Source organism: Camelus dromedarius, chromosome 14 (genome assembly GCF_036321535.1).
Source record: "Camelus dromedarius isolate mCamDro1 chromosome 14, mCamDro1.pat, whole genome shotgun sequence".
Classification (NCBI taxonomy): Eukaryota; Metazoa; Chordata; class Mammalia; order Artiodactyla; family Camelidae; genus Camelus; species Camelus dromedarius.
The window spans coordinates 69,461,373-69,487,888 of record NC_087449.1 but is presented as its reverse complement, the minus strand read 5'-3'; the positions used below and the strand labels follow the sequence as shown (position 1 = coordinate 69,487,888).

Below are 26,516 nucleotides of genomic sequence, written 5' to 3'. Positions count from 1 at the left end.
CAATGGACCCACACATACTTGGTCAATTAATTTTTGATAATATTGCCAAGCCAATTCAATGGGGAAATCACAGACTTTTCAACAAATGAGGCTGGAACAACTGAACACTCACATACAAAGAAATGAACTTCAACCCTGACAAAAAATGAACTCAAAATAGATCCCAGAGCTCAAACTATAAAACTTTTAGAGAAGATGTTTAGAAAACTTGGTAGCTTTGGGTTGGGCGAGGATTTTTTAAATGGAAAGAAACAAAAGTAAACAATTAAAAATTGTTTAAATTTTAATTTGCTATCGTTAAGAAGTTTGTTCTTCAAAAGGCACTGCTGAGCAAATGGAAAGGCAGGTCAGATTCCGGGAGCAGGTGTCTGCAAGTCACACGCCTGGAGAGGAGATGTGGAAGGGGAAACTGTCCGGGGGAACAGGTGCAGGAAGGCTCCTGCCTGAGGCTCCTGGACACGCAGGGGCTGTCCTAGCACCAAAGCCAGGTGTTCTGACCCAGCATGGTCGAGGGTTCTGACGTCGTACTAAGCACAATCTAATCTTTCCATGAATTCTCATTTCCCAAGTGTCCACGCCTCTCACCAGGTGCGCTCGTTGGCCAGAGCATCTGAGCTGGGCTGGGCTGCCCCTCTCTGTGCTATGCTCACTCCAGGGGCAAGGTCCTGGTCATCCCTGAGGCAAAGGGGGCAGGTGAACCCGAGTCCCTCCCTCCCACCCACCTGAGGAGGGGTCAGCCTGTCTGCCAGTACCTGGACCCCACCACGCTGGACCCTCGTCCTCCTGGTCCCCCAATGCCACCCACCCGGAGCGCCTCTGGGAGGGGGGTTGCTCCCCTAAATGCAAAGGACTGGGGTGAGAGGCAGCTGGACCAGTGCTTGAGATGCCTTTGGAAGAAATCCACCTCCAAGGCAGTGTGGTTATTCTGGCAGAATCTGGAGAAAAAAATAACGTTGCCTTTATAAGTGAGTCAGCTGACCATTTTACAATTCTTCCCCAAACCGACTAAGCCATTTTCACAACATAAAATGAGCAAAAAATTTAATTATTTCAAGGTGTCCTTCACCCCGAACTCACTGGCAGCTCACAGCTTAGGGGTTTTAAAAAATACATATATTTAAAGCAAATATTATTGCAAATGACTACTCTGTAATTTGGATTAATTGCTTTTGGTTTTTTCTGGAAATAAAATCTTTAAGGCAAACCCATAAAAACCCTAGAGCCTGGGGCAGCTGTTCCTGCTGTATCTCATTTACAGAGGGCCTGGGGCCACCCCACAGGGGACCCTGGTGGGTCATTGAGTCCCCTCTTGGGCCAAAGACACTGGAGGAGGCTGTGCCGCACCCAGCAGTGCCCACGGCTGAGGACGACCCCAGCCACACCGTGCTGCCTGGTTACACCTGACTGAGATGACAGCCTTGGGACAGCCTCAGGGAAGGTCCCGAGACCCTGACCTTGGGAGGGTCCAGGAAGGGCCCCAGCAGGTTCATCATTACTCTCCCTGCAGGGTGAAGTCAGAGGCTCAGCCAGGCCCTGCTGGGTCAGCGTCAGGGACACATGAGACAATGTGAAGCTGTGGGGTTGGGAAGAGCTGGGCTTCTGCTGTGCTCGTGGTCGGAGTGTTCTGGGCAGGGTGGTGGGGGGAGGGGCAGGAAGGAATCCCGCACCCCAGGGCACTTCCCGGGGGCTTCCTGCCCATCTTGGAGCATCCTGGACTCAAGGATTTTCCGGACACAGATGGCCTTCCCAGGGAGAGTTCTCAGCAAGGCTGTGGGGGGTGTGTCCACTTTTAGGAGTGAGCTAGGCGGGCACGTGCAACGCTGCAGGGGCACCTGAAAGACAAGGATAGAACAGGGGCCGCTCAGATGCCTCTGGAGACCCCGAGAGCAGTTTCAGCAGAAGGAGGGCGAGGAGCAGTGTCTGGAAGGGGTGGGGCCTGGGTGTCACGTGACTGCCGCTTGCCCGCTCCCTTCAAGCCTCCTTATTTGCCCTGAGCGGCGATCCCGAGGTGGGGGTCCTGTGCCCGGGGGGTCATGACCAGGAAGGGCAGGCGGGGAAACCGCACCTCCTACAGGTGCAGGTGATGGCGGGGAGCAGAATCAGGTCTTGGACCCTGGAGGGCTCCACCCCAGGGCCAATGGCACACACGAGACAGATCCAGCCTTCTCGTCCAGGTGTAACTGACCACTGCAGGCAGTGGGACAGGGAGGACAGAGGTCTGGGGTCCTGGGCCAGCTCTGATGCCACTGCCCCCTGACCTTGGGCAAGTGCTACCCACTACCCTCTGCTAGGACTCTTTTTCTCAGTTTCATCATGAAACTCAATTTCCTTGGTCCGTTGGGCAAGGGATTCATCCTATCCATCCATCCATCCATACGTTCTTCACAAATTTAGTCATCCATCTGTACATCTGATCTCCATGCATATATCCACCCATCTACCCACCCATCCATCCACCCACCCACCCATCCATTCATCCAAAACTATTGATCATCTCCCATGTGCCACATTCTCTGCAAGGCCCCGGAGAATAAGGGAAACTAAAACAGACAAGAAGCCCCTGCTCTGACTGACACGCTGAGACCTGCGTGGTGGGAGCAGGGGATGGAAGTCTGAGGACCAGCCAGGAGGCTTTTGGAGTAAGAGTGCAGGTGAGAGATGGAGGCGGCCTAGAAGAGACAGGAGCAGCTGGCGGCTCTGAGGGGAAGACAGCTGCCCTGTTGGTGGGGAGGAAGGCCCAGGGGTCCCGCCAGACCACCCTGCACATCTTGGCCATGGCCCCCTCCTGGCTGGCCGCCCTGCTGAGCAGACACCCTGGGTCCTCGTGTGCCCACAGGCAGGGGCACAGGGAGAGCTAGCTCCACTGAGGGGGGTGCAGGAGGCGAGGGGATGGCCGTTCTGGCTGCTCCAGACCTGGAGAGAGCCAGGGAATGTTCTGCCCCCCAGGCCCCTGCCCTGGAGAAAGCGTGGGAGCACCAGGTGCGGAGGGTGGAGGGGCGTGAAGGAGCATCCAGGCCGGTCCCGCCCACCCCATCCCTCACTTCCAGGGGCTCAGCACGAGGCAGCCTGTCCCCGTGTGCTTCTCCGTATGGGTCCCTTCTGACCCCTCAGCCCCCCAGGGACACCTGCTGGGGCCCCCTCCCTGAGCCAGCAGGGTGGGTGCGAGGGTGTGACGCCCTCTCGTGGGGGCTCAGCTGTACCTGGGCTCATAGCTGCAGCCCATGTAGGTCCCGGGGGACACAGAGGGCGAGAGGCAAGTTCTACCAGGCTGGGGAGGGTCCGGAGGGCTTTCTGGAGGAGATGGCCTTGCAGCTCTGGTGAACTCCCCTCCTGCAGCGCCAGAGGCGTGGCGCCCTCCATGGCCGTGTGCAGGGAGGGCTCCCCTGATGGCATGAGAGTCCTGGACCTCTCTGGGTGGGTCTGTGCAGAGCGTAACCCAGTGTGAGCCCTCAGCGTCTACGAGGTGCCCTTGACGCCTGAGCTACTTCCACTGCGGAGACCCTCCCTGGGTGCCTCCTGCCTGTGTCTGCAAAGCCCCCTTATGCCGTAGGGGTGCTGCCCGCGGCTCTGTGTATGTGGTGCCAGCATCTCACCTGGAGTCTCAGGCGAGTCTCATCCTGTCACTTCTGAACAATGTGATGCTCTGTGTTGGGGAGGAGCCTCGTTTGAGGGTGTCTAACTGTCAACTGGTTTCCTTTTTTTGGGGGGCGGGCTGGGGTCCGGGTGCTGCCATCCTTCCCCGGAGGCTGCTAAGGCCAAGAGGGCCTGGGGTTGAGGGCGTGGAGCAGGGTGCCGAGTTCCTGCCCGTCCGGGGGTTCTCTCTTGGGGGAGACGCTGGGAGCCCTTGGGCCACAGCTTGGCTCTGGCCCGCATGGCCATCTTTGGGGCGCCGGACCCAACTTTTAGGGTGTGGGTGAAGGCCAGCCTCTGCCCTCAAGCCCGACCCCCACACCTGGGGGGCTCCGTCCTCCTGGGGGCCGCTGGGGCCTCAGCACCCCTCAGGGTGGAGCCCTAGGTGGAATGTGAGTAAACTGTCAACTGCAAGGCAAAGAAATGAGGCTGAAACTCCAAAATCAAGTGACTATTTAGCAGACAAGCATCACTGAGCGCCCACATCACACACGCAGTGACGGAAGCAGCGCCAACAGTGGGGCCTGGAGGCGCTCCAGGCGGGTCGTGGCATCGGAGCCGGCTCTGGAGAGACAGGCAGGAGTTTGGTCTTCATTCTGAACATGGTGACAGCTGTGCAACTGTTACATAGTCACTGGAGAAAAGTTAAATTGCAGGTAAGTGTAACAGAGAAAAAGTCACAATGTCCTGAGATCCCGTCACTATGTCCTGAGATCCCGTCACTCGGAGAAGACCTCTGTTAATATTTCAGTGGACATTCCTGGAGGTTTCAGGGACATATGGCCCCAAAGATGCAGGGGCACTGCCATGCCCGCTGTCCACGCAGCGGTCCGTTGTGTGGGACTAACAGACGCCATGGGTCAGATCCTTCTGCTGGAAGGTGCAGGGGGAGGCTCTGGGGTGCTCACCGGTCAGGACCCAGGGGTGCCTGCTCGGGGAGGCTGGGCGCTGCGCGGACACGGCCGTTCTAAAATAGCCACAAAGCCTCGGGGCTTAAGATGGCAGATTAAACACACGCAATAGTGCGCTCTCGCTGCAAAGCCACTTCAACCACAATAAAGAGATTTTAAAAGACATTTACCCATGAGGGTGGGGAGGACAGAGCAGCCGCAAATATCTGGAAGCCGGACTGCAGATGGAGCCGTGGTAACTGGGCCAGAGATGAGAGAGAGAGGCAGAGACAGCTGAAATGGAGAGTGGGAAAGCTGAGGTTTCCCCAGACCTAGCACAGCGAGGACCCCCAGTCTCAGGACTGGCTATAAAAGCATCCCCGAACGGGGGGAACAGGCGGCAGTGACCCTGAGGGCTGGAGTGGAAAGGGGAGCCAGAGTCCTCAGTCCCCTCCCCCTCCGGCCACCCCCCACCCCCGCCCCCGGTAGGGAAGTCCCAAGGTCTGGTCCCTGGAATACAGGCAGCCTTGGCTGAATGCTGACTGCAGAGACCCCCGTCTTCACCCCTAGCTTGGCCCCCAGAAGACTAGCAACCAGACCCCTGCCTCAGTCCCTGGAAATCAAATCGGTCCCTAAGGATGTTGTCACCAAGGGGTCCCAGGATCACCCTTCTGTGAATCTCAGGGACAAGAGCCCCTCCCTCCCTCTCAGATCTTCTGACCAGCTCTGTACCCACCCTCTGGGTCAGGGGCAGACAGCCAAGGATGTGCAGACAGCAGACGGAAACAGATACAGCAAAGCCACGAGGGAACACACAGACTGCGTGGCAGAAGAAAACGGTGTCCTAACCGTCAGTTTCCAGAAACAAAGAGCAGAGGAAACAGAGGCCGGAAAATCAGCAACAAAGTGTTTTAAGAAATGCTTCCAGAGCTGAAGGGCAGAAGTTCCCAGTGTGAAAGAACAGACACTCCAGGTGACACAGTGGGACCCTCGGCGCCACGAGGAGATTCCAGGTTCCAAAGACCAGAACGAGGAGCCACCGACCAAGCGGAAGGAGGCGGACTCTCCTCCGACTTCTCAACGGCTACCCTGGGAGCAGGAGGACAGCGCAGTGAAACCGGAGCAGCGCTGGACGAAGCGCTCCCCAGGCTGGAACCGCACACCCAGCCGGCTGGCGTGCCGGTACGGCGGAGGGCGACGGGCGTTCCCCGGCGTGTGAGCGCCCCAGTTAGCCAGAGGGACTGCGGGACGTGCTTCACAAAATGAGAAAGGAAGCCAAGAAGATGCAGGAGCAGGCACGTGAGGAGCCCCTCAGGGGTGGCAACCGGAGCCTCTGGGACTGTGGCCGCGGGCGGGATGTCAGCGGCAACGGGCCCATCCTGCCGCAGCGCGAGCAGGGAGCCCGGCGTGAGGGCCGCCGCGCCCAGGGCCCCTGCACCGCCCCGGGTCAGCGCAGGACAGCGCGGCCCGGACCTCGCCCTCCCCTGGCTCGTCCTGACCGCACGTGGAGGAGGGTCTTGCCTCCCCTTGGGAGAGCCTCCCGTGGCGGCTGTAACGAACGACCGCGGCCTGCGGCTCAGAGCGGCCCAGAGCTGTTACGGCTGCCCTGCAGGTCAGAAGCCTGAATGGGCGAAAAGCAAGGCGTTGGGAGGGCCGTCCCCTTTCTGGAGGGTCTAGACCGCATTCTCCTGCCTTTTCCATCTTTTAGAGGCGGCCCCGCTTTCCTTGGCTCCCGGCGCCTTTCGTATTCAAAGGAAGACCATCTGAATCCTTCTGCTTCCCTCCACCCCATTTAAGGACCCTCGTGAGGACGCTGGGCCCGACCACATGATCCAGGAGAGACTCTCCCCACCTCGTGGTCAACTGACGACCCCCCTTAATTCCATCCATAGCCTTGGTTTGCCTTCCCCTCAGCCCGCCACCCCCTGATTTGTTCCTATCCTCTCGCTCTCTTCTGCTGCTCCAGCACAGGGGGCTGGTGCCTCAGGGCCTCCACAATGGCTGTTCCACGTGTCCAAATGCTGTTCCCTAGACGTGCCTGGGGCTCCCTTCTCACTCTCTCACATCTCTGCTCAAATGCCACCACCTCCCAGAAGTCTCCCTGGGCCACCCTATTGAGAGGTGTGCCCTCCGTGCCCCTGCCTCCTCACCTCTCTTCCCTCCTTCTTTAGTCCCACAGCAGTGCAGCCCCCACCTGCCGTGCAAGGTTCTTCTGTATCTGGCCTATTGCTGCCTCCCCAGGGGACAGTGAGCTCCAGGGGGAGGGGCGCTTGTCTATTTCAGTCACTGCTTTGTCCTTGGGGCTACGGCCACCCTGGTGCATAGCAGGTGTACAATGAACGGGTACCAGTTGAATGGATGTACCGTCCACCCTGCAGTCACCAGACACCTGACCTTGGTCAGCCCTATTTTCCCACTGGCTTCCAGCTGAGGGTCTCCTGTCAACACCCGGGGGCTGGAGCCAGACGGTGGTCTAGGTCATCTCCTCAAATCTTCACCTGCTGAGACACCCCTGCCTTTCCTTCCACGGCTGGGCAGCCGCTCACCTGCATCCTGTCCCTTGGGGTTTGCCTGTCCTGGACGCCTTGTAGTGACAGCACCGTACAACGTGTGGCCTTTTGTTTCTGCTTCTCTCGCTGAGCATTGTTTTCTCACGGGTCCTCCTGGCTGCACAGGTGTCAGGACTGTGTTCCTTTGATGCCACCACATTTCACTCGCCTGCTACTGGTGATTTTAATGTTCCGCATTCGTTTCAATTTGAATAAGCTTCTGCGGCTAGAGTCACATTTTTAGGGATGTGTATTAGGGGATAAAAGTGTCAATCAAGTCAAGGAGATGGTTAACACGAAAAAACCTGGGTGGTGGTTGGCGCTGGGCTGGTGGGAAAGAGGGCTGCACAGAGCGCTTTGAAGAAACCGGCCCCGCGCTTCCGCCCTACCCGGGCGCTGGGCCAGCGCTCGCGTTGCAGGCTTCCAGGTGTGCACGTGCGTCCTACACGCTCACCTGTCTGTGTGATCACTTCAAACCTGACAAGGGGAGTGGGGGGCTGTAGCTCGGTGGCAGAGTGCGTGCTTGGTGTGCACACGATCCTGGGTTCAACCCCCAGCGCCTCCTTTAAGGGGAAAAAGAAAAATAAATATATGTTAAAAAAAAAAAAAGACTAGAAAAAATTTTTTAAAAAAAGAAAAAACTTTAAGATGAGCATAAAGCTTTTCAAACATACGTACTCAGGAGTGATTTTTAAACAGTAGATTTATTGAGATGCAATTCACATAGCGTAACAGTCACTGTTTTAAAATTCAGTCTCTTGTGGGGCAGAGCTCAGTGGCAGAGCGTGAGCTTAGCATGCAGGAGGTGCTGGGTTCAAGCCCCAGTGCCTCCACTTGGGAAAAAAGGAAAGAAAAGGAAGTGCTCCTCTAATTCCAGAACATCTTCGTCTTCCTAGAAGGAAACCCCGGGCCAATGAAGCAGTCACTCCCCCCTTCTCCTTCCCCACCCCACCTCACCCCCGGCCCCGGCAGATCACTAGTTTCTTTTCTATCTGTATGGATTTGCTCATCCTGGAGATTCTCCGTCAGTGGAACCCTACAGTCTGTGGTCTGTGCTGACCGACTTCCTCCGCTGAGTCCGCACACGTGGTAGCCCGCGCCAGGGCCGCCTTCCCTGCGGTGGCCAAACGCGCCTCCACGGCGCAGGGTGTCCTCTCCCTTGTGCATTTCAACCTGGTGCCCCTGCAGCACACCCCAGGCTCTGGGAGACCCACAGGGCTCCGTCTGCTGCCGCCGTCCGGACAAACATACTGTGAAGCTTGAACAGCCTTTCATCCCAGAACTTACGTTTCAAAAGCAAAAGCTTAAAACACAGTCTGCAGCATTGACTCTTGTCACCATTTAGAACCGGTTCTGCGGGGCTGACCCAGGCAGAGGCCTTTCCGACATCCTGGGCTGAGCGGAGAAAAGGATGCCCAAGTGGCGTTTTTTATTTTGCAAAAGGCACACACACAAAGGAAAATCACTAACCGTGGCCTTGATAGGGAAGGCAGCATTTGGCGAATGATGTCATTTGGAGAACATAAATCTTGGTGTGTATGATTTATTTATGTTAAGAAGTCCACATATGATGCTGAGTTTTCAATGGCTTTGTTTAAGTGATAGTTTTTCCTTTTTAGTGAAAGTTGGAGCGATGATAAACAGCTCCAGCTGTAAAAATTAAAGGCGGAGGTGAAGCCAAGGTGATTATTACACAAAAAATCTGAGTGTGTGTGTGTGTGTGTGTGTGTGTGTGTGTGTGTGTAGGGGGTCATTTGGCCCCTCTCTCCTCTAAGATGAAAATTACCCTCTGCCATAATGTGCCACGAACAATCACCTGCTGCTTATTAATTAACCTCTTTTAAAAGCACCACGTTTCCACTAGAAACTGTTATTTCTCTAATGTGAAAACTGGCTTATTCATGTTTATTAGCACAACTGGGTCCCACGGGGCCCGGGCTCAGAGCACACGTGACTGACACATATATTTTTTCCAATGACACATTTCATGATTGGAAATTTCTCCCTAGAAGCCCATATTCTGAGCCTGACTTGCTTGTCACGTTAGCCTCAAACTGGGCCCCCCAAACCCCTGGCCTGTGCCCCAGAACAGTCCTGGGGTGGTCGCCCTGTGAGGGGCCCTGACTCCCTAGGGACAGCTGAGGAAATTCAAGCCCCTAGTGGCTGAGTCCTTCTGGACACAAGCAAATAGACGTCTCAGCCATTGTCCAGAGGAGTGCGTGGTGAGTGCCCTCTGGGGTCCACTCTCCTGGCACCGCATGCAACCCAGGGAAGGTCCCAGACAGAGACCCCTCCCTCTGCAGCTCCGGCGCACTCCCTAGACAGATCCTGCTGGGCATCACCTGGAGCAGGGCTCTGTGGTCAGGCAGGTGAGTCCTACTCTGCTGCCTCCGTGGAATGTTCCTGTCCCTCTGAGTACCAGTTTCCTGGACTGCAGCTCCTCTGCATGGGATGGTTGGGAGGACCACATGCATTGTGATGTAGCCCAGGGGTGGGAGTGAATTGGCCTGCCAGCATCCTGCCTGGCACCCACTGGGCTCCATCACTTTGGGCCAGGGAACCCCAGGGAGAGACCACAATTCTCCCCAGGACATTCCTTCAGTCCCCGTCCCCTGCCCCCCAACCCCGTCATCCTGCTAAACCCCACCCACTCGCTCCCCCGCCCCCGCAAGCAAGCTTCCCTTTTCCGAATTGTGCACCACGCAGCAGGGGACCTGGGTGGCTTGCCCACTGCTGCATCACTGTCACTTGGCATTGGTTGCTGAATGCAGGGCAACCCTTTGCAAGTCAGACGTGAGGCAGTGTTACCGGGAAAAGGGAAATAAGAATTACCTCGGTTCTTAGTCACCCGAAAAATAAGAATTTTTAACAGAGACAGAAGGACAGGGCACTCAGCCCCGGGCACTTACACAGGGCTGCTGCCTCCACTGCCGGCCTGGGAGGTTGCCCCGCCCTCCTCAGCCTCCTCTGGGGCTATCAGCTTTTGGAAATCTGAGGGTCACTTTCTGGTCGCTCAGCACTCTCCATTCATTCATTCATCCTTCCGTGCACTGAGCTCCAAACACACTCCCAGGCGTGGGCCAGGCACTGGGACCTGGGTGGGGGTGGGGGGCACGTAAGCTGTGCTGAAAACCACAGGTCTGCTGGAGGAAAGAGCCTTCCTGTTCACGTGGGACTGTGAGTTCCAGGAACATAGGCCTCACCAGGCCTCTGGCCATTCGTCCGTGAAATGAATGAGTGAGTGAATAAATGAGTAAATGCTAAACCTGCGGCATGGTCTGCGAGCCTTGGCCTCCCTGGGGCAGGCTGTGGACCTGGGAGAAGCACTGCCCAATGGCAGGTGCCAGGAGACCAGCTGACCAGGCAAGACTAGGGCAGGCCAAGGTCAAGAGGGTGGGGCCTGACTCTGGGAGCTTAAGACCCTGCACAGGGAGGGGAGCCCAGTCCTCAGTCCGGGTCTGACTTGCCCTCTGTGTCCAGCAAGGGAGTGCGGAGCTGCCCTCCCTGAATCCATCTCAGAGCTGGTTCAGGCCTCAGTTCTGGGAGTGGAGGGGTGAGACGGCGCAGGGACCCCTGCCGCTGGCAGTCCCTGCTCCAACAACCCAAAATGCTCCCGGGAAGCACCAGGAACCGCCCCTGCATGCGACTGTCCCCACAATACCCTGGCTTGTCCACTTCCATATTACACAGCAGGAAATTGGGGTGCCCAGGAAGCTGGGGGGAGGGGCTGACCCAGGCTCCCAGACGGACTAGGGAAGGGGCTGGCTCTAAGCTAAGCTCCTCCTGCCCCCCACCCCCACGCTGTCTGCTTGCCGGGAAAGGCGTCCTGGGTGAGCCTGGGGGCAGTGCCTGGGAATCCCTCTGCTGCCCCCTACTCTCATTCTAATTCCACCGATATCACAGGGTGGGCGGGGTGGGGGTATGTGCCCCACGAGTGAGGGGCTGCTCAGGGCCAGGAGGCTGCCATCCTCACGCCAGTACCCAGTCCCGGCACACGGTCCTCAGTCAGGTCCCTGGACCTGACTGAGCTGCAGGGGTGCAGGGGTGCAGGGCTCTGTGTAAGCGTGTCCCTGCCACTCGTTACCTACCCGTCCTTCATCGGATGCGGGAGGTGGGAGGGCGAGGGAGCCCACTGTCCCAGAGGTGGCTGAGCCCTTGCTGCCGGCAGCAGAGCAGAGAACTGCATGTGCCCTGCTCCATTCCTAGAGCCCTAGGGTTGTGGGATCGGACTCCAGGGTCAGGAGCAGGTGGCCCTACCCCAGGGGGCAGGAATCCCCGACTGATGCCATCAGCTTTGGGTCACTCAGCACAGAGGTAATTTTTTCCCTGCCTGGGGCTGTCCCGGTCTCTGCCCTTTTCTTGCCAGTTCAGGAAGCCTGCAGCAATGACTGGTTTAGTAGCAAGCAGAGAGGAGCTGGGCAGGGTATGTCCACATGGCGCCCCCTTTGGCACCCCATTCCCCACCTCCTGTCCCCCAACGGTTCTGCCCAGATGCAATGGGCAGCCTGTGGCCCCTACCCTTGCTCCCCCAGCCCCTCTGCCACCACCCAGCGGGTTAGTTTAAGGGCTGATTCCAAAGCCCAAGGTCACACCCCAGGGCCCCACCCAGACACGCCCGCCCTCCTGCCTGGAGAACACCCGCCACCGCCACCCTCACCCACTGCATGCGGAGGGGGAGGGACACGGGCAAATCCCTTTCCAGGAGCTCAGCTGGAACCAGGGCTTCTGTTGCTGTCCTCCCTCCCCGGGCAGACCCAGCACCCTCCCTTTGAGAGATTTGGGGTGCCCGGTGGTATCACGAGCTCTGAACCCCAAGGGAACCTGAGATAATCGACCAAAACACTGTCCGGGGGCAGGGAGGAGACACTTGGGTGCCCAGCTGGACACTCACATCTCCCCCGCCAGCCCCCCGAGAAGGGCGTTCTGGCAGGGGGGAGGGAGGCGAGGGGCAGGGATGGAAGCGATGGCAGCGATCACTCAGGAGTGACTTTGAGCCCCTTCCAGTCTGGGCAGGACCTCCGAGCCCCACCAGCACAAACGTGGCCCCCAAAGGAGGGCAGCACTGGGCCCCGCTGTGCGTTTTCCATCATCCGCTCTCCCTGCCAACCCCACATCAACCCTGAGTGGGGCACAGGAACGTCTGCCCCATTTCACAGATGGGGAAATCGAGGCGGGGAGAATGTTTCCAGGGTTACGTCTGAGCAGGAGCCGGCGGGACCAAAGGCGAAATTTGGTTTCCAAACTAAGAGGGTCAGTGGTGTGGGGGCGGGGACCAAGGTCTAGAGGACGCAGAGGAGGCGGCTTTGCAAGCCGAGGTGTGGATTCTGGGGCTAGCCGGCTTGGGGAGTCTGCTCGGTTACTAGGCAGCCCGGCGTGCCGGGCTCTGGGGAGTCTGGGGACGCGGGGAGCAGACTCCCACCCAGAGGCTCCCGAGACTCGGACCCCAGGAAAGCGGTGCGGTTCGCGGTTTTCGTTGCTGCCAGGGCACTGCCCGCGCGCGGCCAGCACCGGGAGCAGGAGGCGGCGGCCGTGTCCACGCGGGCCGAGTTCCGGAGCGGCCACAGGGCCACCTCTGCCGCGCGGAGCTCTGCTCGCTCCGCAGGGCCAGGGCTCTCCGGGGAACGAAGTGGCTCCCCGCGTGCGCGGGCAGGCGGCCCCGGGGTGCGGGCGGCGCGAGGGCCCCTTGTCCAGGCGGCGCTGGCGACTCGGCGCGCCGGATGAACGCGTGGCTCAGGATCAGCACAAACTGGACAACGGAATTCGTTCGCGAGGTTTTAAAGGTTCTGGGATGGGGAGGGGAAGCGTGGGAAACTGATTCCGTTTATTCCTCTCCGAGGCAGCATCCGGAGCCCGCGCGCGGCCGCAGGAGCGCCGCCACTGAGCCGCTGAGTCCTACCCACCACGCGCGCCGCGGCGGAAGGGGTCGCCGGCCTCTTCCAGCGCTTTTTGGGGTGCGAGTTTGGGCCGAGATGCTGGAGCCGACTCCCACCCTGGCTCAAATGAGGGAGTTCAGGCCCACAGCCTCAATCTCTTAAAAAAGAGAGAGAGAGAGAGAACCAAACTCCTGAGCACATCCCCCCAAACACATGGCAGACCCGGGTGCTAACTCACAGGCATCTGCGCTCCTGAGAGATGGTGGCCCTAGCCAGGACTCCAGGACGCAGATCCGGGCAGAGAAATTATCGAGGCCCTCCCGGGAGGCCGCCTGTCCGTCTGCAAGAGACAGCGTCCTCCTGTTAGAGAAGGAAGTAGGCTTCCAAACATCTGGGGTTTGTTCGAAATCAGCTGCATGGTTCACATTCCTGGGAAGCCTTGATTGGGAGTGACCCCAGCCCTGTCTGCGACCCACTCCAGAGCCAGGGACCGGGCGTGGGTGCCAGCAGCCCCGCTCTGAGCTGCGTCGGGAGCAGCCTTGCCACATGGCTTCTGATCTTGCAGGGCTAGAAGTCTAGTCCCGGGCCCTTCTGTTCCCTAAACTCCTCTGGGTCACAGCGGTGTCTCTGGGCCTAGGGTAGGAAGAAATGCAAAAGGGGGCCTGAAATATTAACCCCGGAGTCCAGGGAGGCTGCTGTGGCCCCAGTCTGGAGCTGAGGCATGGTGCCAGGGGGAGCACCGCTGTGGACCTGTGCAGAGGCCAGGCTGAGGAAGAAAAGGCTCTGTAGATTGTCTGTGCCCCCCTCCACCAAACAACCTTCACTCCAGGCTGGAAGGCCTCTGCATTCAGTCCCGCTGAGTCCCCTGCTAGGGGCCAAGACCACCTCCGTTTTTTCCTTGGCATAGTGGGAGCCAAACCAGCTTGTCCCCAAGAATCCCTCATGGTCTCCTTCTGTTGCTCAAATGGGGGCCACTTCCACCTAGAGTAGGGCAGAATGCACCCAGAGGAGACCCCCATCTTGGCCTGCCTCAGTAGGCCTGAGTTGGGGGGTGGGGCAAGGCCTGGGGCTCCGGACCCCCTTGCAGGGCAGTTTCGGGGTCTTGGGGAAGAGCCCTCATGTAAGCTAAGGGCTTTTATTCTCTCAGCTACTCTTCTCTGAGCAGGAACCAGAGGGTGAACAGCTGGAAACTGACAGAGCCCGGAGACTGAGCAGCTGAAGCCGGCGGCCAAGTTCAAGGAGCGCCAAGGGCGATGTGGAGGAGAGCAGCGGGGACCTGGCCGTCGGGGCATCTGGCCCTTTGGCTGCCTGTTCTCACCTCCCAGCACGCCGTCTGCAGCGGGGCTCCCTAGGCCTGAGGGCCTGGGCAGGGCAGCCGGGCGGCTCTGAGCCTGCACCTCCAGGCACACAGACCTCACAGTGCGGACCTCCTCTCCAGATACCCGGCCTCATCAAGCTGGCCTGCGGCCCCCGGTCCTGGCTGAGCAAAGTGCTCCTCCAGCCTCGAAGTGCGTGGACTCCGGGAGTGTCAGATGTGCCTGTGTGGTTTACCACTCATGGTATCTCAGGAGCCCTGGGTCTGGGGACCCTCTTTACTCGCCCACAGCGGGGCTTCCTACCGCCCTGCAGGACCACCTGCGCTCACTCTCGCCCAAACCCAGCTCTTCCCCAGAGGAGTGCCTGTGGTCTTGGGTCTCCAGCCGCACCTCCCTGCTTGCTGAAAAGGCTGGGAGGGGGCTGAGCTCTGGGCTGAAGAGGGACTCTAGACTGTGACAGAAGTTGTTGGTAAAAGCCCCTCCAGTCCCCTAGACCCCAGCGAGCAAGTCTGTTCCAAACTCTATACCGTGTAAAGCACATCTCTGCAGCCAAGCCTCACATCACCCGGCCTTGGACAAGCTGACAGAGCTGGGAGCCCCTGAGGTGGTCACTGGTGGGGGGGGGAATGGTGGACAGTACCTCTGTACCGCCCCCCCATGCGGGGTTCCCTAGTCCCAGCCTTGGCCACAAGAATCCCCAAAGTTCTGCTTGGTTTGAAAACGGCCTTTAAACCTCCAAGGACCACTGAGATGAAAACTGCCCCTCTTCCTGCAGAGCCCCCCACTGGCCCAGCCCGCTTCTCCAAGTCTCCAAACGTCAGTGGTGGACAGGATGCAGAGCTGGGTGCCTGGAGGACCTGCGTCTGGTTTCCCTGATCCACGCTTTTGCTCCTCAGGACTCTGAGAGACCTGACCGGCTCCGTCAGGTCTAAGTCTCGCCACGCGGGGGCAGGGCCTGGCCGGACCAGGACCCAGCCTCGGCCAAGGCCATGGCCTTGGGGACGGCCTGCCTGGGCTTTGCTCGCCAATTGGGTATGATCTGAGAGAGCGCCCTGGGGGTATCAGCACCTTGGCGGTCTCTCTGGTTATCCCTAATCACTAGATTACCCCTCCCCAGGCAGGTTCCTAGCTATCGTCCTCCCCACTCTCCATGGCCCCGGGAACAGCAGGCCCTGACCCCAGACTCCTGCGGGCCTTCCCCAGGCCCTGGCAAGGGTGCAGTCCCAAAGTCTGTAGGGGGTCCTGGCCCAGTTTGGCCAGGGCTCCAACCCTTTGAGCTGAGGGAGGGAGCGTGGAGAGGGCCTGGTGAGCTGGGCACTCCCCACCTCCACAGGAAGGCTGGATCTTCCTAACCTTGGGTCCCATGGGCTGCCTCCAGGGCAGAGGAAAGCCATGCCGGGCAGGGGGTGGGGTGGGGAAGGGACGCTCTCTGCAGGGGGAGGACTTCACGGGAGCCACTGCATTTCCCCCAGGCCTCACACTCAGCCTTACCGGGACGATCCAGGCAGGGGGTGTCCTGGGGTGCCGAGGTGTGAGGGTGACCTTGTGTTTGTGTTTTCTCCAGACACCAACCCGACCCATTTTGGCCCGAAGGCTGGAGCCTGCCTTGGCTGAATTAAGCCAACAGCTCCAGAGCTAGGGTCTCCAGCCCTCCTCCTCCCTCTCCCAGCGACCCCCACACCCCATACCCCGAGCATGAGGGGGTTCTGAGATCACTAGGGCCTGCAGCCATGCCCTAGTTTCCCGTGGGGACTCCCCTCCAAGTCCCTGAGAGCCTGGCAGCAAGGCCCAGGGACCCTCTCAGCCCAGGGGTTGTCCGCCCAGCCCAGGAGAAGACAGTCAGGGTGTGGGACTGGATGGGGCAGGGGCGACAAGGCCCTGGAAGGGCGGCAGGCGATGGGACTGAGCTGCCGAGGAACTCGGCGCCACCGCTAAGGGCAACACTCACCTAGGGCCGGAAACGGCGGAGGTGGCGGTCAGCGGGAAAGAGAGCCCGGCAGAGAGCGCCTTCTCTGGCCCAGTCAGCGCCGGCGCAAGACTGGATGCCCCCTGAGCAGTGGGGGCTCCGTCGGGGTTCGAATCCCAGCAGGGAGGCAGCTGCGGACTGCGGACAGGCGAGCGCGGAAGGCCCAGAGCTCTGCTGCCCCTGGCTTTTGACCACCCTGGCTCCGTCGGGCTTTTTCCTCTGGAATAGCATTGGCCACGTGCCCTTCTAAATCAGGGTCCCTTTGCTAGGACCCCGGGGTCTTGGGGTTAGCTCTTTGGCCATCGCCAGTTCACCTCTTTTATGGCAAGGGCACAGGGCTCTGAATGTCAGTCCCAGCCAGAGGCACTACGGGTCTCATGCACAACAAAAGGAGGGGCACGGCCCGGAGCCCACCCGGGGCGGTAGAGGCCCCCACCGCTAGCACGACGCCTCCCGGCCTCGGGCTGACGCTGCGGCAGCTCCGAGTCCTGCAGCCTGGCAGAACCCTGCTACTGGAGAGGGCGCGGGGGTCAACGCCTCCATTTGCTTCCAATTCATTCTCGAATCCCAGACATACCCGAATGGCAATTCCCACTGTCCCCACCAGGCCCCTGGGCCCGGACACCCTGCCGGCGCCCAGCCTGCCCCTCCGCGGCCGCACCTCCGAGTTTGAGGGCTGCGGGGCAGAAGCAGCACCCCGTTGGCTCCCGCCGGCGCTTTTCCACCTGCTCCGCCGGCTCTCTCGCCCGAGACGCACCTGGGCCGCGAGAGGCAAGGGGGAAGTGTCCCCAGAGGCCCCGATCGCCCGAGGTGGCCCAGCTCGGGCGCTCGCGCCCCTGGGTACTCACCTGGGGCCGCGGAGGCAGGAGAGCGCGGGCCCGCCCCGAGGGCGGCGAGGCGCGGGGCGCCCGGCGTTCGGACAACTGCTCCGGCGCCCAGTCCCCAGCGCCCGGCGCGCTGCTCCCCGCGGCTCCGCGCGGGGCCGAGGGCGGCGGGGCCGAGTCCCGCCCGCCGGCCGGGCGGTGGGGAGCGCGGAGCCGGCTGCGCTGCGCTGTTGTTTTTGAGCCGCGAAGCCCGAAGCAAGAGCGGTTGGGTGGGGGCGAAGGGGAGGGGGCGGGGGCCGGGGAGGCCCGAGGGGGGTGGCGGGGCCCGAAGGGGGCTTCGGAGGAGCCGGGTTCGGGCGATCGCGGGCTGGGGACGGGGCCGAGGGGAGAGACAGGGAGGAAGGCAGGCTGGGGCGACGGTGAACGCAAAGCTCTTTAATTAGTAATAAAATGCAGTAAAACGAAGCAAAACCAGCCAGACCCGCGTCCGAACTGTCGGCGCGTTTGCCCCCATAAGCAAGGAAGTCTCGGGGACAAACGCAGCCGCCACTCCATCTTTGGCCCCGGCTGGGGCGGGAGCAGCAGCGCGACGCGACGCAGGGGAAGGGGGGGGGGGATAGTCACCTCGCCTCCGGGGCCACCTGGGTCCTTTTAAAGTGTCCGGGGTGCGGGCCCCGGGCGGGAGCGCGGAGCACGGAATGTTTTCTTAAAGGGCCAGTTCCGAGCTGCGCTGAAAAGGGGGGGAGGGAGGGGCGGGGGGGAGAGAGATAAGTGAGGTGAAGGCCGGGAAGGCCGAGGAGAGCCCCCCAATCCCGCGCCGAGGCGGCGGCGGCGGCGGCGGCGCGACGATGAGGATGATGAATACATTGCAAAGTTTTTTTGGCCCCGGCGAGGGGTGTCAGATTGAGTGCTCTGTGCGCATGTGCGAAGGTGTCCAAACTGACAATGCTGGGGAGATGAAGATAGTGTGTAGCTGCTTCTGGACTCAAGGAGGAGGAGAGAGATTCCGCGAGCCGACACCATGCGATCCAAGGCGAGGGCGAGGAAGCTAGCCAAAAGTAAGTCTCCCGCGCTCGGCCGCGCCGCGCCGCCGGGCCCGGGCCCCGGGGCCGGGGCGCCTGGGCCAGGGGTGCGCGTCGGGGCGCGGCCGGCGCGCCTCAGGCTCTCGGCCCCCGGATCGGCCGCGCGGCCCGGGGGCTGCTCCGCCTCCCGCGCTCCGGGGCCGCCGGGCTCGGCGCGGAGGCTCGGGGCGCCCGGGCCGCGCGCTCCCCGAAGGCGCCGGCCCCCTCCTCGCCGAACCCCCTCCCCCCCCCAGTGTCAGGCGCTCGGGCCCGGGAACCCGAGGCGCGCGGTGGGGGCCGGAGAGGGGGGCGGAGGGGGAGGGCTGGGGGTGGAGGGGAGCGAAAAGCGAAAGTTAGTGAAAAGTTGACGAAAGGGGAGAGCAACTTTTCCTCCTCGCTCGCTCTCCCTCTCTCTCCGAGTGGCTCTCAGTCCTGGTCAAATCATATTCCGGGCTTTTGAAATAGTGGGCGCTAGAGCACCGCCTTTGGCGTCCGCCAGCCGGGAGTAGAGGAGGGAGACCCCGAGCCGGGGAGGGGGCGGAGGAGGGGGCGCGGGCCGGCGCCCACCCGGCTCCGCGGGCGCAAGGGCAGGAGTGGCGACGGCAAGACAGCCACAGCCACTGGGGGAGCAAAATGGAGCCGTCTTCCTGGGCTTGGAACTATGGTCGTGAAGTTTATTCCCAACTGGTGCCCCGTGCGGCGGCGGGCGCTCCTCCGCGACTCCGGCAGCCCGCGCGGCCGCCCAGGCGCCGGTGCCTCCGGCGGGAGGGTCCCCACCGGGCCGCCTTCCTATCCTCCACCGCCACCGACCTCGGCTTCGCTCCGACCCTCCCGCACCCGCTCGTCCGGCACAGCCCCGAGGCCTGGCGGGGACAGAGCTGCCCCCGGCGAGACTGCCCGGTCCCCGGTCTTACTTTCTCTTTCGCTCCGTCTCGGGCCGAGCCGCGGGCTCGGCGCGCCCAGCCCGCCGCCTGCCGGGTCCTCGCCGCCGGCCGGGTGCGCTCGCGGCCCGCACGACAGCCCGCCGCCGCTCCTCGGGCCAGCCGTGCGCCCTCCGCGCCCCGGCCTCCCGCGCCCTCCGCTGCGAGGCCCGTGGGCCCGGGGCTGCGGCCCGAGAGGCGGGCAGGTGGGGGCGGCGGCGCCGCGGCGGCCCGGCGAGCGCGGCTCCCGAAGCCCGGCCGCGGCCCGGCTGCAGCGAAGTGGCGAGCGCCGCCCGGAGCGTTATCGGAGCCTCCTGCTCTCGCCGCCCCCTCCTCCGCGGCCGCCCGCCCACCCGTGGAAGAGGCGCCCGGCCGCTTCCCCTTGCGAATCCCTGAGGGACCACCAGGCCGATCAGTAGGCTCTTCTTCGGCCCGACCTTGCCAGGCCCGGCCTCGTCGCACCCAGGGCCGAGCCCCTCGGCATGAACCCGGTGGGCGCGAAACTCGCGACAGTTTTCCGAAGTTCTACCCTGTTGGTTCGGTGCGCGGCCGGCTCGGCCCGACCCGACAGCAGCCCCCACAGTCCGCAGGCCGCGCGTCGGGCCCGCGGGGGAAAAGCAGCTCCCAGCTTCTGCAGGGTGCTCCTGGACTCTGCCCGCGGCCGCTCGGGGCCCCTCGTTACAGTGCCCCTTTCCACCCGGTCTCCTCTGCCCGGTGCTTATGGCCTCGGCCTCCTCGGCCTCCCATGACCTCTGGCCCCTCTTGGTGCGAACAAGGCCCCGCGTTTCGTGGCTGGTGCAGCTGGCAATGCGTGTGTTACCTGCCTGCTGGCGGGCACGTGCAATGTGCGTGTTCATGTGCATGTTCGGGTCTGTTTGTGCACCGTGGATCTTCTCAGTGTCTTGGCTCCCTGGAGAGGGCCGCCTGGGTCAGGCTGTCGCCAAGAAAGGGCCCGAAGATGGAGCGAGAAAGTGGAGAGCGGCGGAGTTCTCGCTGGGCCTTCGCTGCAAGCGAGAGGCCGGCTCAGTGCGCCGAGAGTGGCCGCAGAAACTTCCAAGCGTCCCACGCCTGCCTGCTGTCAGCCTGGGCCTCAGCTCTCTGTGTGCTCCACCCCAGCCAGGTGGGGAAGCTTGCTGGCCTGGCTCTGCTCAGGACCTAGAACAGGTAGCGACCTGCAGCCTAGCTCAGAGGCCAGAGAACTGGACCCAAGGGTAGGGCAGAGCACAGGTCTCCCCTTCCTGGGAGCCCTTATTGAGGAAAAGGCAGTGCCCAGCAGGTCTGTGAGGCTCAGACGCAGGCGCAGCCCACACTGGAGCAAGCACTGGGAGCCCTTCCCGCTTGGGCCCCACAGTTAGGACAGCTGGCCCCAGCCCTCCCCAAGAAGGTAGCCCAGGCAGGCACAGGACCTTGCTGCCTGCCCGACCCAGAGCACAGGACCCACCGAGGAACTTCACTTCACTGGACGATATTTTAAGCAGATGTGGACATCCCTGGGGACCTGACTCCATTACCTGAATCTGAGGCAGCAGGGCAGCCCCAGTGCCACCAGCAGAACCTCCCCCTCCAAGCCACATCCTGGCCAGGGTCAGGGAGCTGGAGGACTGGGACGGGGTCACAGTCATGAGGCCAGGGTGCAGGACTGGGCTGTGCCTGCGGCCATGTGCCTGGCATGGAAGGAGATCCAGGCTGGGGATGTGACCCCCTGACTCAGGGCTTGGGGGGCTGCCTCAGAGGGTATATCTGGGGCTCTCACTTCGTTTGTGTTTCCCGAGATCCTACTCCAGGGGCATCTCTCCTGCTGGGTCTGCATGCTGCCGAGCTGGTGGCACCTTTGGGGCCCGCACTGGGGACTCTGAGTTGAGTCTGCAACGACAGAAGCCACTGGGGCACTCAGGCCAGGGCTGCAACCCAGCTCCTGGGAAACTGCCCACCTCAAGCTGAGGCTGGGAGGCAGGAGCAGTGAGGACAGGTGGGGGCCAGGGTCCCCTCCAGCCGGCTAGGCCTTGCTGGCCTGTGGGAATTCAGGCTGCTCTGTCCTCCATTTAAACACAAAATGTCACACAAAAGCTTCGTGTTTCTGCTGCTGTTGGGAGCCAGGTGGTCAGGTCGGGGTCAACACAGCCACAGTGTCCTCCTGACCTCCTCACAGCACAGCTGGGGGGCCCTGTGGTGGGGGAGGATGTGCCCCCTAAACTGTGTCCAGCCAGAGCCCCCACTGGAGCACCCTGAGGTCTTAACTCCGCGGAGGGGACAGATCCAAGAGTCCTAGACACCACGTCTTCCAGGCCTGGGGAGAGCTTCCAGACAGCAGCCACTGCCGCCCGCCCCCACCCGGGTGGGGGTGGGGGCTGCTGCCTCTGCGCCTGCTTTGAGGGGGATGCCTGTGAGGAGGGTGTGTGTGTGACAGGGAGTAGGGGCGCCCTGGCTGCAGGCTGAGCTCCCAGCCTGTTCCTTCTCCCTAGCAGAAACAGGCCAGGTCCCCCTCTGCTGGGCCCTGACCATCTCCCACCCTTGGAGGGGAAGCCTGTCCCTTCCGCCAGTCTCCTCCCTGGAGCCAGGACAGCAGCCTCCTGTCCGGACGCCGGGTAGGGCAGCAGCGCCAGGAAATGTCCAGCGGGAGTCTGGCGGCTCGCCCCGCTTCGGGCGAAAATGCGGAGGCTGCGGTGGAGGGGCGGGGTGCAGGGCTGGCTGCCAAGGCCAGGTGCCCCGCGGCGGTGGTGAGCGATTGCCTGAAGGCTCTGGCTGGCCAGGGGCCCCGCGGGTGTGCCAGGGCACCCACCGAGGCCTGCGGGAGGGGAGGGTGCCGGGTCCTGTTCGTGGATGACCTCCCGACGTGCTCCGGGGGAAGGGCACCCGCTGCCGCCTGGGGTCCCCAGTCACGCGCGCCGCGTTCCTTCTGTTGGCCGCTGGCGTGGAGCAGGTGCGGGCTAGGCCTCCCCGACCCTGCCGGCCTGCAGCTCCTGTGCACCGGGCGTCTCCCTTCTGGGCAGAGCGCAGGGCAGGGGACCCAGTCTCCCGTTTGTGCTGAGAGGCCGGGTGCGGGCGGTGGAGCGGCCTGGGACTCCCCTCCACGAGCCCCTCGGGGGAGCGAGCCAGCTCGCTGGGCCGCTGTGGGCGCGATTAGCCCCCTGTTTTATTCAATTAGGAGGCAATTAGAGATCCTTGGGGGCTGGGCTGGTAATTAAGGTGACATATAATTAGAGTTTCAACAAAAATTATCCAGGATTAAAAATCTTTTGAATAATTTCGTTTAAAAATTTCAAATAGCGTTAAATACAATTTATCAGGTTTTGAATCAAACCCGTGTAACAAGTCTTGGACGCTGCAGCTCACGTAGCCGGCGCGGGAGGACAAGGCACAGTCGGGGCGCCGTCCCTGCGGGGGAAAGAAACTTCTCGAGGCGGAAGGAGCCGGCCCGGCCTCGCTGCGAGCGCAGACGCGGGCTGCGCGGGGCTCCAGACGGCGCGGGCCGGGCCGGGCCGGGCAGGGGCGCGGGGCCCGGGGATCCCCGGCGGAGCCGAGGGCGCAAGGCTCTCCGCGCACGAAGTCGCGACCAACTACAGCGCTGCGTGAGCGGCGCCCGCGTCCACACCGCGCAGCGGGGCGGTGGCGGTGGCTGCGCCCGGCTGAGCGCCCCTGGTCTCAGCCCGGCCGGAGCGACGCCCTCCTCCCCCAGGGCCGCGGCGTGGCCCCAAGGGGCTCCGCCTCTCTTGGCTTCCTGGACGGAGGGAGCGGGCTCCGCAGCCGGCTGCTGACCCGGCCCAGACTCCAACGCGGGGCGCAGGCCCATGTGCGGTTCCAGGTCGCTCCGCGGAAGTGGGTCCGGAGAGACGAGGAAGCAGGCGCGGGAGGCCGGGTCTAAGTTGCGGCGCTGCGGAGAAATCGAGGCGGGGGTGGGGAGTCCGGCTTGCCAGGAGCGACCCCTGCCTTCCCGGGCCGCATCCGCAGGCCCAGCTTCCACGAATGTGGCGCTTGGGCCCCGTGCATTCGCCCCACTCACCTGCCTGAGCCGAGACCCGAGGGAGCCACAGCCTGAGCCCTGCCTGCCCATGTCCCTGTGGCTGCCACTGCCTCGGGGAGGGGATCCGGTAGAGGAGACACTTGGGAGACATGACCCCATTCCCCCTTCACTGACTGAGAAGGATGAAGTGTGGCTGGCTGGCACCACTTTTAGGGGTAAGATACGAAGGGCACAGAGAGGTCAAATAACCCATAGACAGTCACACAGCAGGTTAATTGTGAAACTGAGTGTCACTTAAAGTCCTCCAGGATTTCTTATTTGGCAGCCCCATCTCCTGAAGGCTGCAGTTAATTCCATAGGATTTTTTTTTTAATGTGTCAGGATTTAAGCATTTTCCCAGGGCCAATGGTCAGCTTCTAACAGGTCTGTTCTTCAAAAGCAAGCAAGACATCAATGTGCTTAAAGCTTGTGAATGCATCTGCCGAACTCGAGCACTCAGCCTCCTCCAGGCGGGGACTCTCTGCCTGGGACTGGGCTCCTCCGCTGGGCAGGGGCCTTGCCTGGGGTGTCTCCAGCCCCTGGCTCTGGGTGTCCTCTCCCAAGGACAGGTGCAGGATAGCTGGAGCATTGACCCAGGGTCGACCTTGTCCACCCCTCACATTCTGCCTTTTGCCTGAGCAAAGGGAGGAAGTGAGGTGTCGGGCCAGCTAGCTCCCCATTCCCTCCACCCCAAATCTGGAGGGAAGTCATCACCGCCCCTCCCCCAGGCCGTCAGGGCGAGGTGGAGCTGCCCCGTGGACCTGAGCCACTGGGTGAAGAGCCGGCGGCCGCAGCTAAAAGTCCGGTCTGGAACTGGCCGCTCTTCCTTAAGTCTGGGCGCCTCACGGGCCATCGTCAGGGCCAGGGTGGCCGTTCCGGCCACTCTTGTGCGCCCAGGGCAACGGGGGTGGGCTCTTCTGTTCCAGCCGTCTCCTCGCTCTCTCAGGGTTTCACCATCAAATCCTCCTCGGTCCGGAGGTGCCCCGGCCAGGCCAGCGGCCCCTCCCTGGACTGCGAAGAACAATGGCCTGGGGCGGCAGATAGGAGTGCCGTGGGGCCTCGATACATATTTGTTTAATAGTTAACATTCTGTGCAAAAAAAGGAGGGAAGTCAGAGTCTGGTGAAGGCTTTGCTTATTTTATATCCACTATACCTATTTCTGTCCATGAAAATTGGCTTAATTATATCAATGGAATGTTTCTTTTTCAATTCTGTACGCAATTAGTCCATCTTGCCGGCTGCAATTTATTTTAATAAAAAAATAAACCAGTGGTGTGTTCAGTTCCTCGTCCCCTGGGGACAAACGCGATTGGTGTGTTTAATTTCATTAACTACAATGCGGCCTACTGGAAAAACGTATAAAATCAGCTTTATACAGCTTAAACACTGGCATTTGAAACAAATCATTATTGCATTAGCTGTCACACGGGTAATTCTAGAATCTAAGGGAAAAAAATATATTATGGCTGTTTTTATAACCCTTTGCAAATGCACTGTTAAAATAATTTATAATCATTTTAAAACATGGCTGGGTCCTGGTGAATATTTTATCTCCTCCAAAGAAGGCTCCGCATTCTCACTGCACATTTTCCATCTGACGCCTGAGCCGGTCCCAACCCCAAACATGCATCTTTCGGGGCGGAGACAGTGCAGCTTCTGTTTAAACCGACCTGATGAGCGTGGGGTCACTTTTTCATTCTGGCCTGACTCTGTTTCCGAGGTGGATATTTGATGCAGCAACAGACTCACCTGAAATTCGCCTCGGGGTGGAGGGGCCCCCACGAGACTGGCGCTGCAAGCCCTCAATGCACCCAGACTTCCCCTCCGGGCCCCCGGGTGGGCGGACGGGGGTCCACAGAGAGGTTTTACAGGCATGGGAGCAAAGCCGCCCTGTGGGCAGTGTACCTGGGCTCCAGCTTGGACAAGTGAGGGCAGCCCTTGCTCTGTTCGCCTCTGAAACCCTGCTCGGGAGGGCTTGAGAACCAGTGACCTCGAGCACCCACTGCTGTGTCTGATGGGAGGCTTCTGCAGAACACGCCGGGCTGGGAAATTCAGCAGCCTCGTGCTGCTTCTCCGGGGGGGGACACCCTTCCAAGGAGGCGTGTGCCTTCAGTCTGCACCCCGTCCCGCGTGGGGCGTGCGAGGGGTGTGCACCCCGGGGTGTGTGTGTGTGTGGATCCACGCTACCCGCCGGAGTCCTTGCCCGGCCTGAGCTGCTCTGCCGTCGGCGAGGCGGGTGATGGAGAGTGCCTGCTCCTCACTCCCACAGGTGTGAGGCTGGAGACGGTGAGAAGGATCTGTGGGGGGGGGGGAGAGCAAAGCACGGGGCTCCTCTGCCCGGCGGTCTCCTGGTTCTGAGATGCTCTTCCCGGAGACCCGAGTCGTGGCCCGAGACCCCTGTTCCCTGAGCGTGGGGGTGCAGAGGGAACACCGCCGGCTGTGAAGGGACAGGATGCGGGCTCAGCCTCCAGGCCTGCTGTCACTGTCCCTGTGCGAGTGCCGTGGGGGTCTGCCTCCCTCCCATCCCCAGACAGTTCAAGGGGCATTGACAGGAGGAGAAGACCCCTTCTCCTGGTTTGAGGCTGGGGCCAGGGCTGCTGTCCTGCTCGCGTGGGGAGGCTAGGGGTCCCTGGGACTCCAGGCGGTTTCTCGGGAAGCTCCCAGAAGCAGACTGGGGCCCTCTGGCTGCACTGGCAGTGTCTCCGTCACCCTGGCCTTCAGCCTCCTGGCTCACCTGGGTGGCTACGGGTGGGTCTGATTTTGTCCTCTGACTTCAGGCTTGTGCTCCACACTGGATTTGGAGATGGGGTGATGGTGAGGCCTGAGGGAGACACTGGCACTGCCTCTTTGGGTCTGAAGCCCTGTCCTGTTTCTCCTGGGGGCGGCTGGAGGAGCCGAGTAGGGAGAGCCCAGGCCGGGCCTGCCCGACCCCCAGCTCCAGGGGCCCCGCCGTGCTGCCGGGACTCCAGGAGTCCAGCACGGCCCTCAGGACTGCGGCCTGCTTCTCTTCAGTGCTCTGCAGAGTCGAGAGATGAGTGGCTTTGTCTACTTTCCTACTTTAGAAAGGGTAACAGAGCTGGGCGCCGGTGCCAACGTCAAAGCCATGCTGGTGGGCACCCTGGACGCTGCTCCCATGGCCACGCGGGGGCCTCCCCCTGCGGCTGGGCCTGTGGGACGGGCGGGGTGGCTGGGGCGTCTCGGGCCCCAGAGCCGGCGTGCCGTCCACTCCAGCAGCGGGCTGGGCTGCGTCCCCTCCTGTGTGTCTCAGCTCATGGCCACCAGACCCTGGTCTTTGAAGTCGGAGGAAGGGCGTCCGTCTGGGAGGGTAAAAGTGAGTTGCGACTCAATCGAGGGGCTGCAGAGTGTGGACAGGTGGGTGTCTGTGCCCCCTGTGCTTCCTCCCCGGCCGCCAGCAGAAGGTTCTGGAAGGGGGCATGGTGTTTGGGGAGGGGATTCTGCCTGGGGTGGGATGTCCCACTCAGGCAG

General features: G+C 61.6%; 1 protein-coding gene and 2 long non-coding RNA genes across 5 annotated transcripts in view; 1 reads left to right on the top strand and 2 right to left on the bottom strand.

The window, feature by feature from the left end:
- Positions 1–265: 265 nt before the first annotated feature.
- Positions 266–3,911, bottom strand: LOC135322919 (uncharacterized). Its single transcript, XR_010383999.1, has 2 exons — positions 3,594–3,911; positions 266–1,832 (listed from the first exon to the last, which is right to left on the bottom strand). It is a non-coding gene; the product is annotated as an uncharacterized LOC135322919 (long non-coding RNA).
- A 3,843-nt stretch (positions 3,912–7,754) lies between these two features.
- Positions 7,755–9,682, bottom strand: LOC135322920 (uncharacterized). Its single transcript, XR_010384000.1, has 2 exons — positions 9,412–9,682; positions 7,755–8,719 (listed from the first exon to the last, which is right to left on the bottom strand). It is a non-coding gene; the product is annotated as an uncharacterized LOC135322920 (long non-coding RNA).
- An 8,147-nt stretch (positions 9,683–17,829) lies between these two features.
- Positions 17,830–26,516, top strand: part of PRDM16 (PR/SET domain 16) — a 309,180-nt gene continuing 300,493 nt past the window's right edge. For 2 of the 3 annotated variants that reach the window (XM_064494153.1, XM_031463865.2), the window contains exon 1: positions 17,831–18,106. In XM_064494153.1, the coding sequence (XP_064350223.1) occupies positions 18,070–18,106 (37 nt within the window). In that variant the 5' untranslated portion in view covers positions 17,831–18,069. Of the gene's footprint in view, positions 18,107–26,516 lie in introns of all 3 variants that reach the window. The other variant, XM_064494154.1, reaches the window with a different exon arrangement.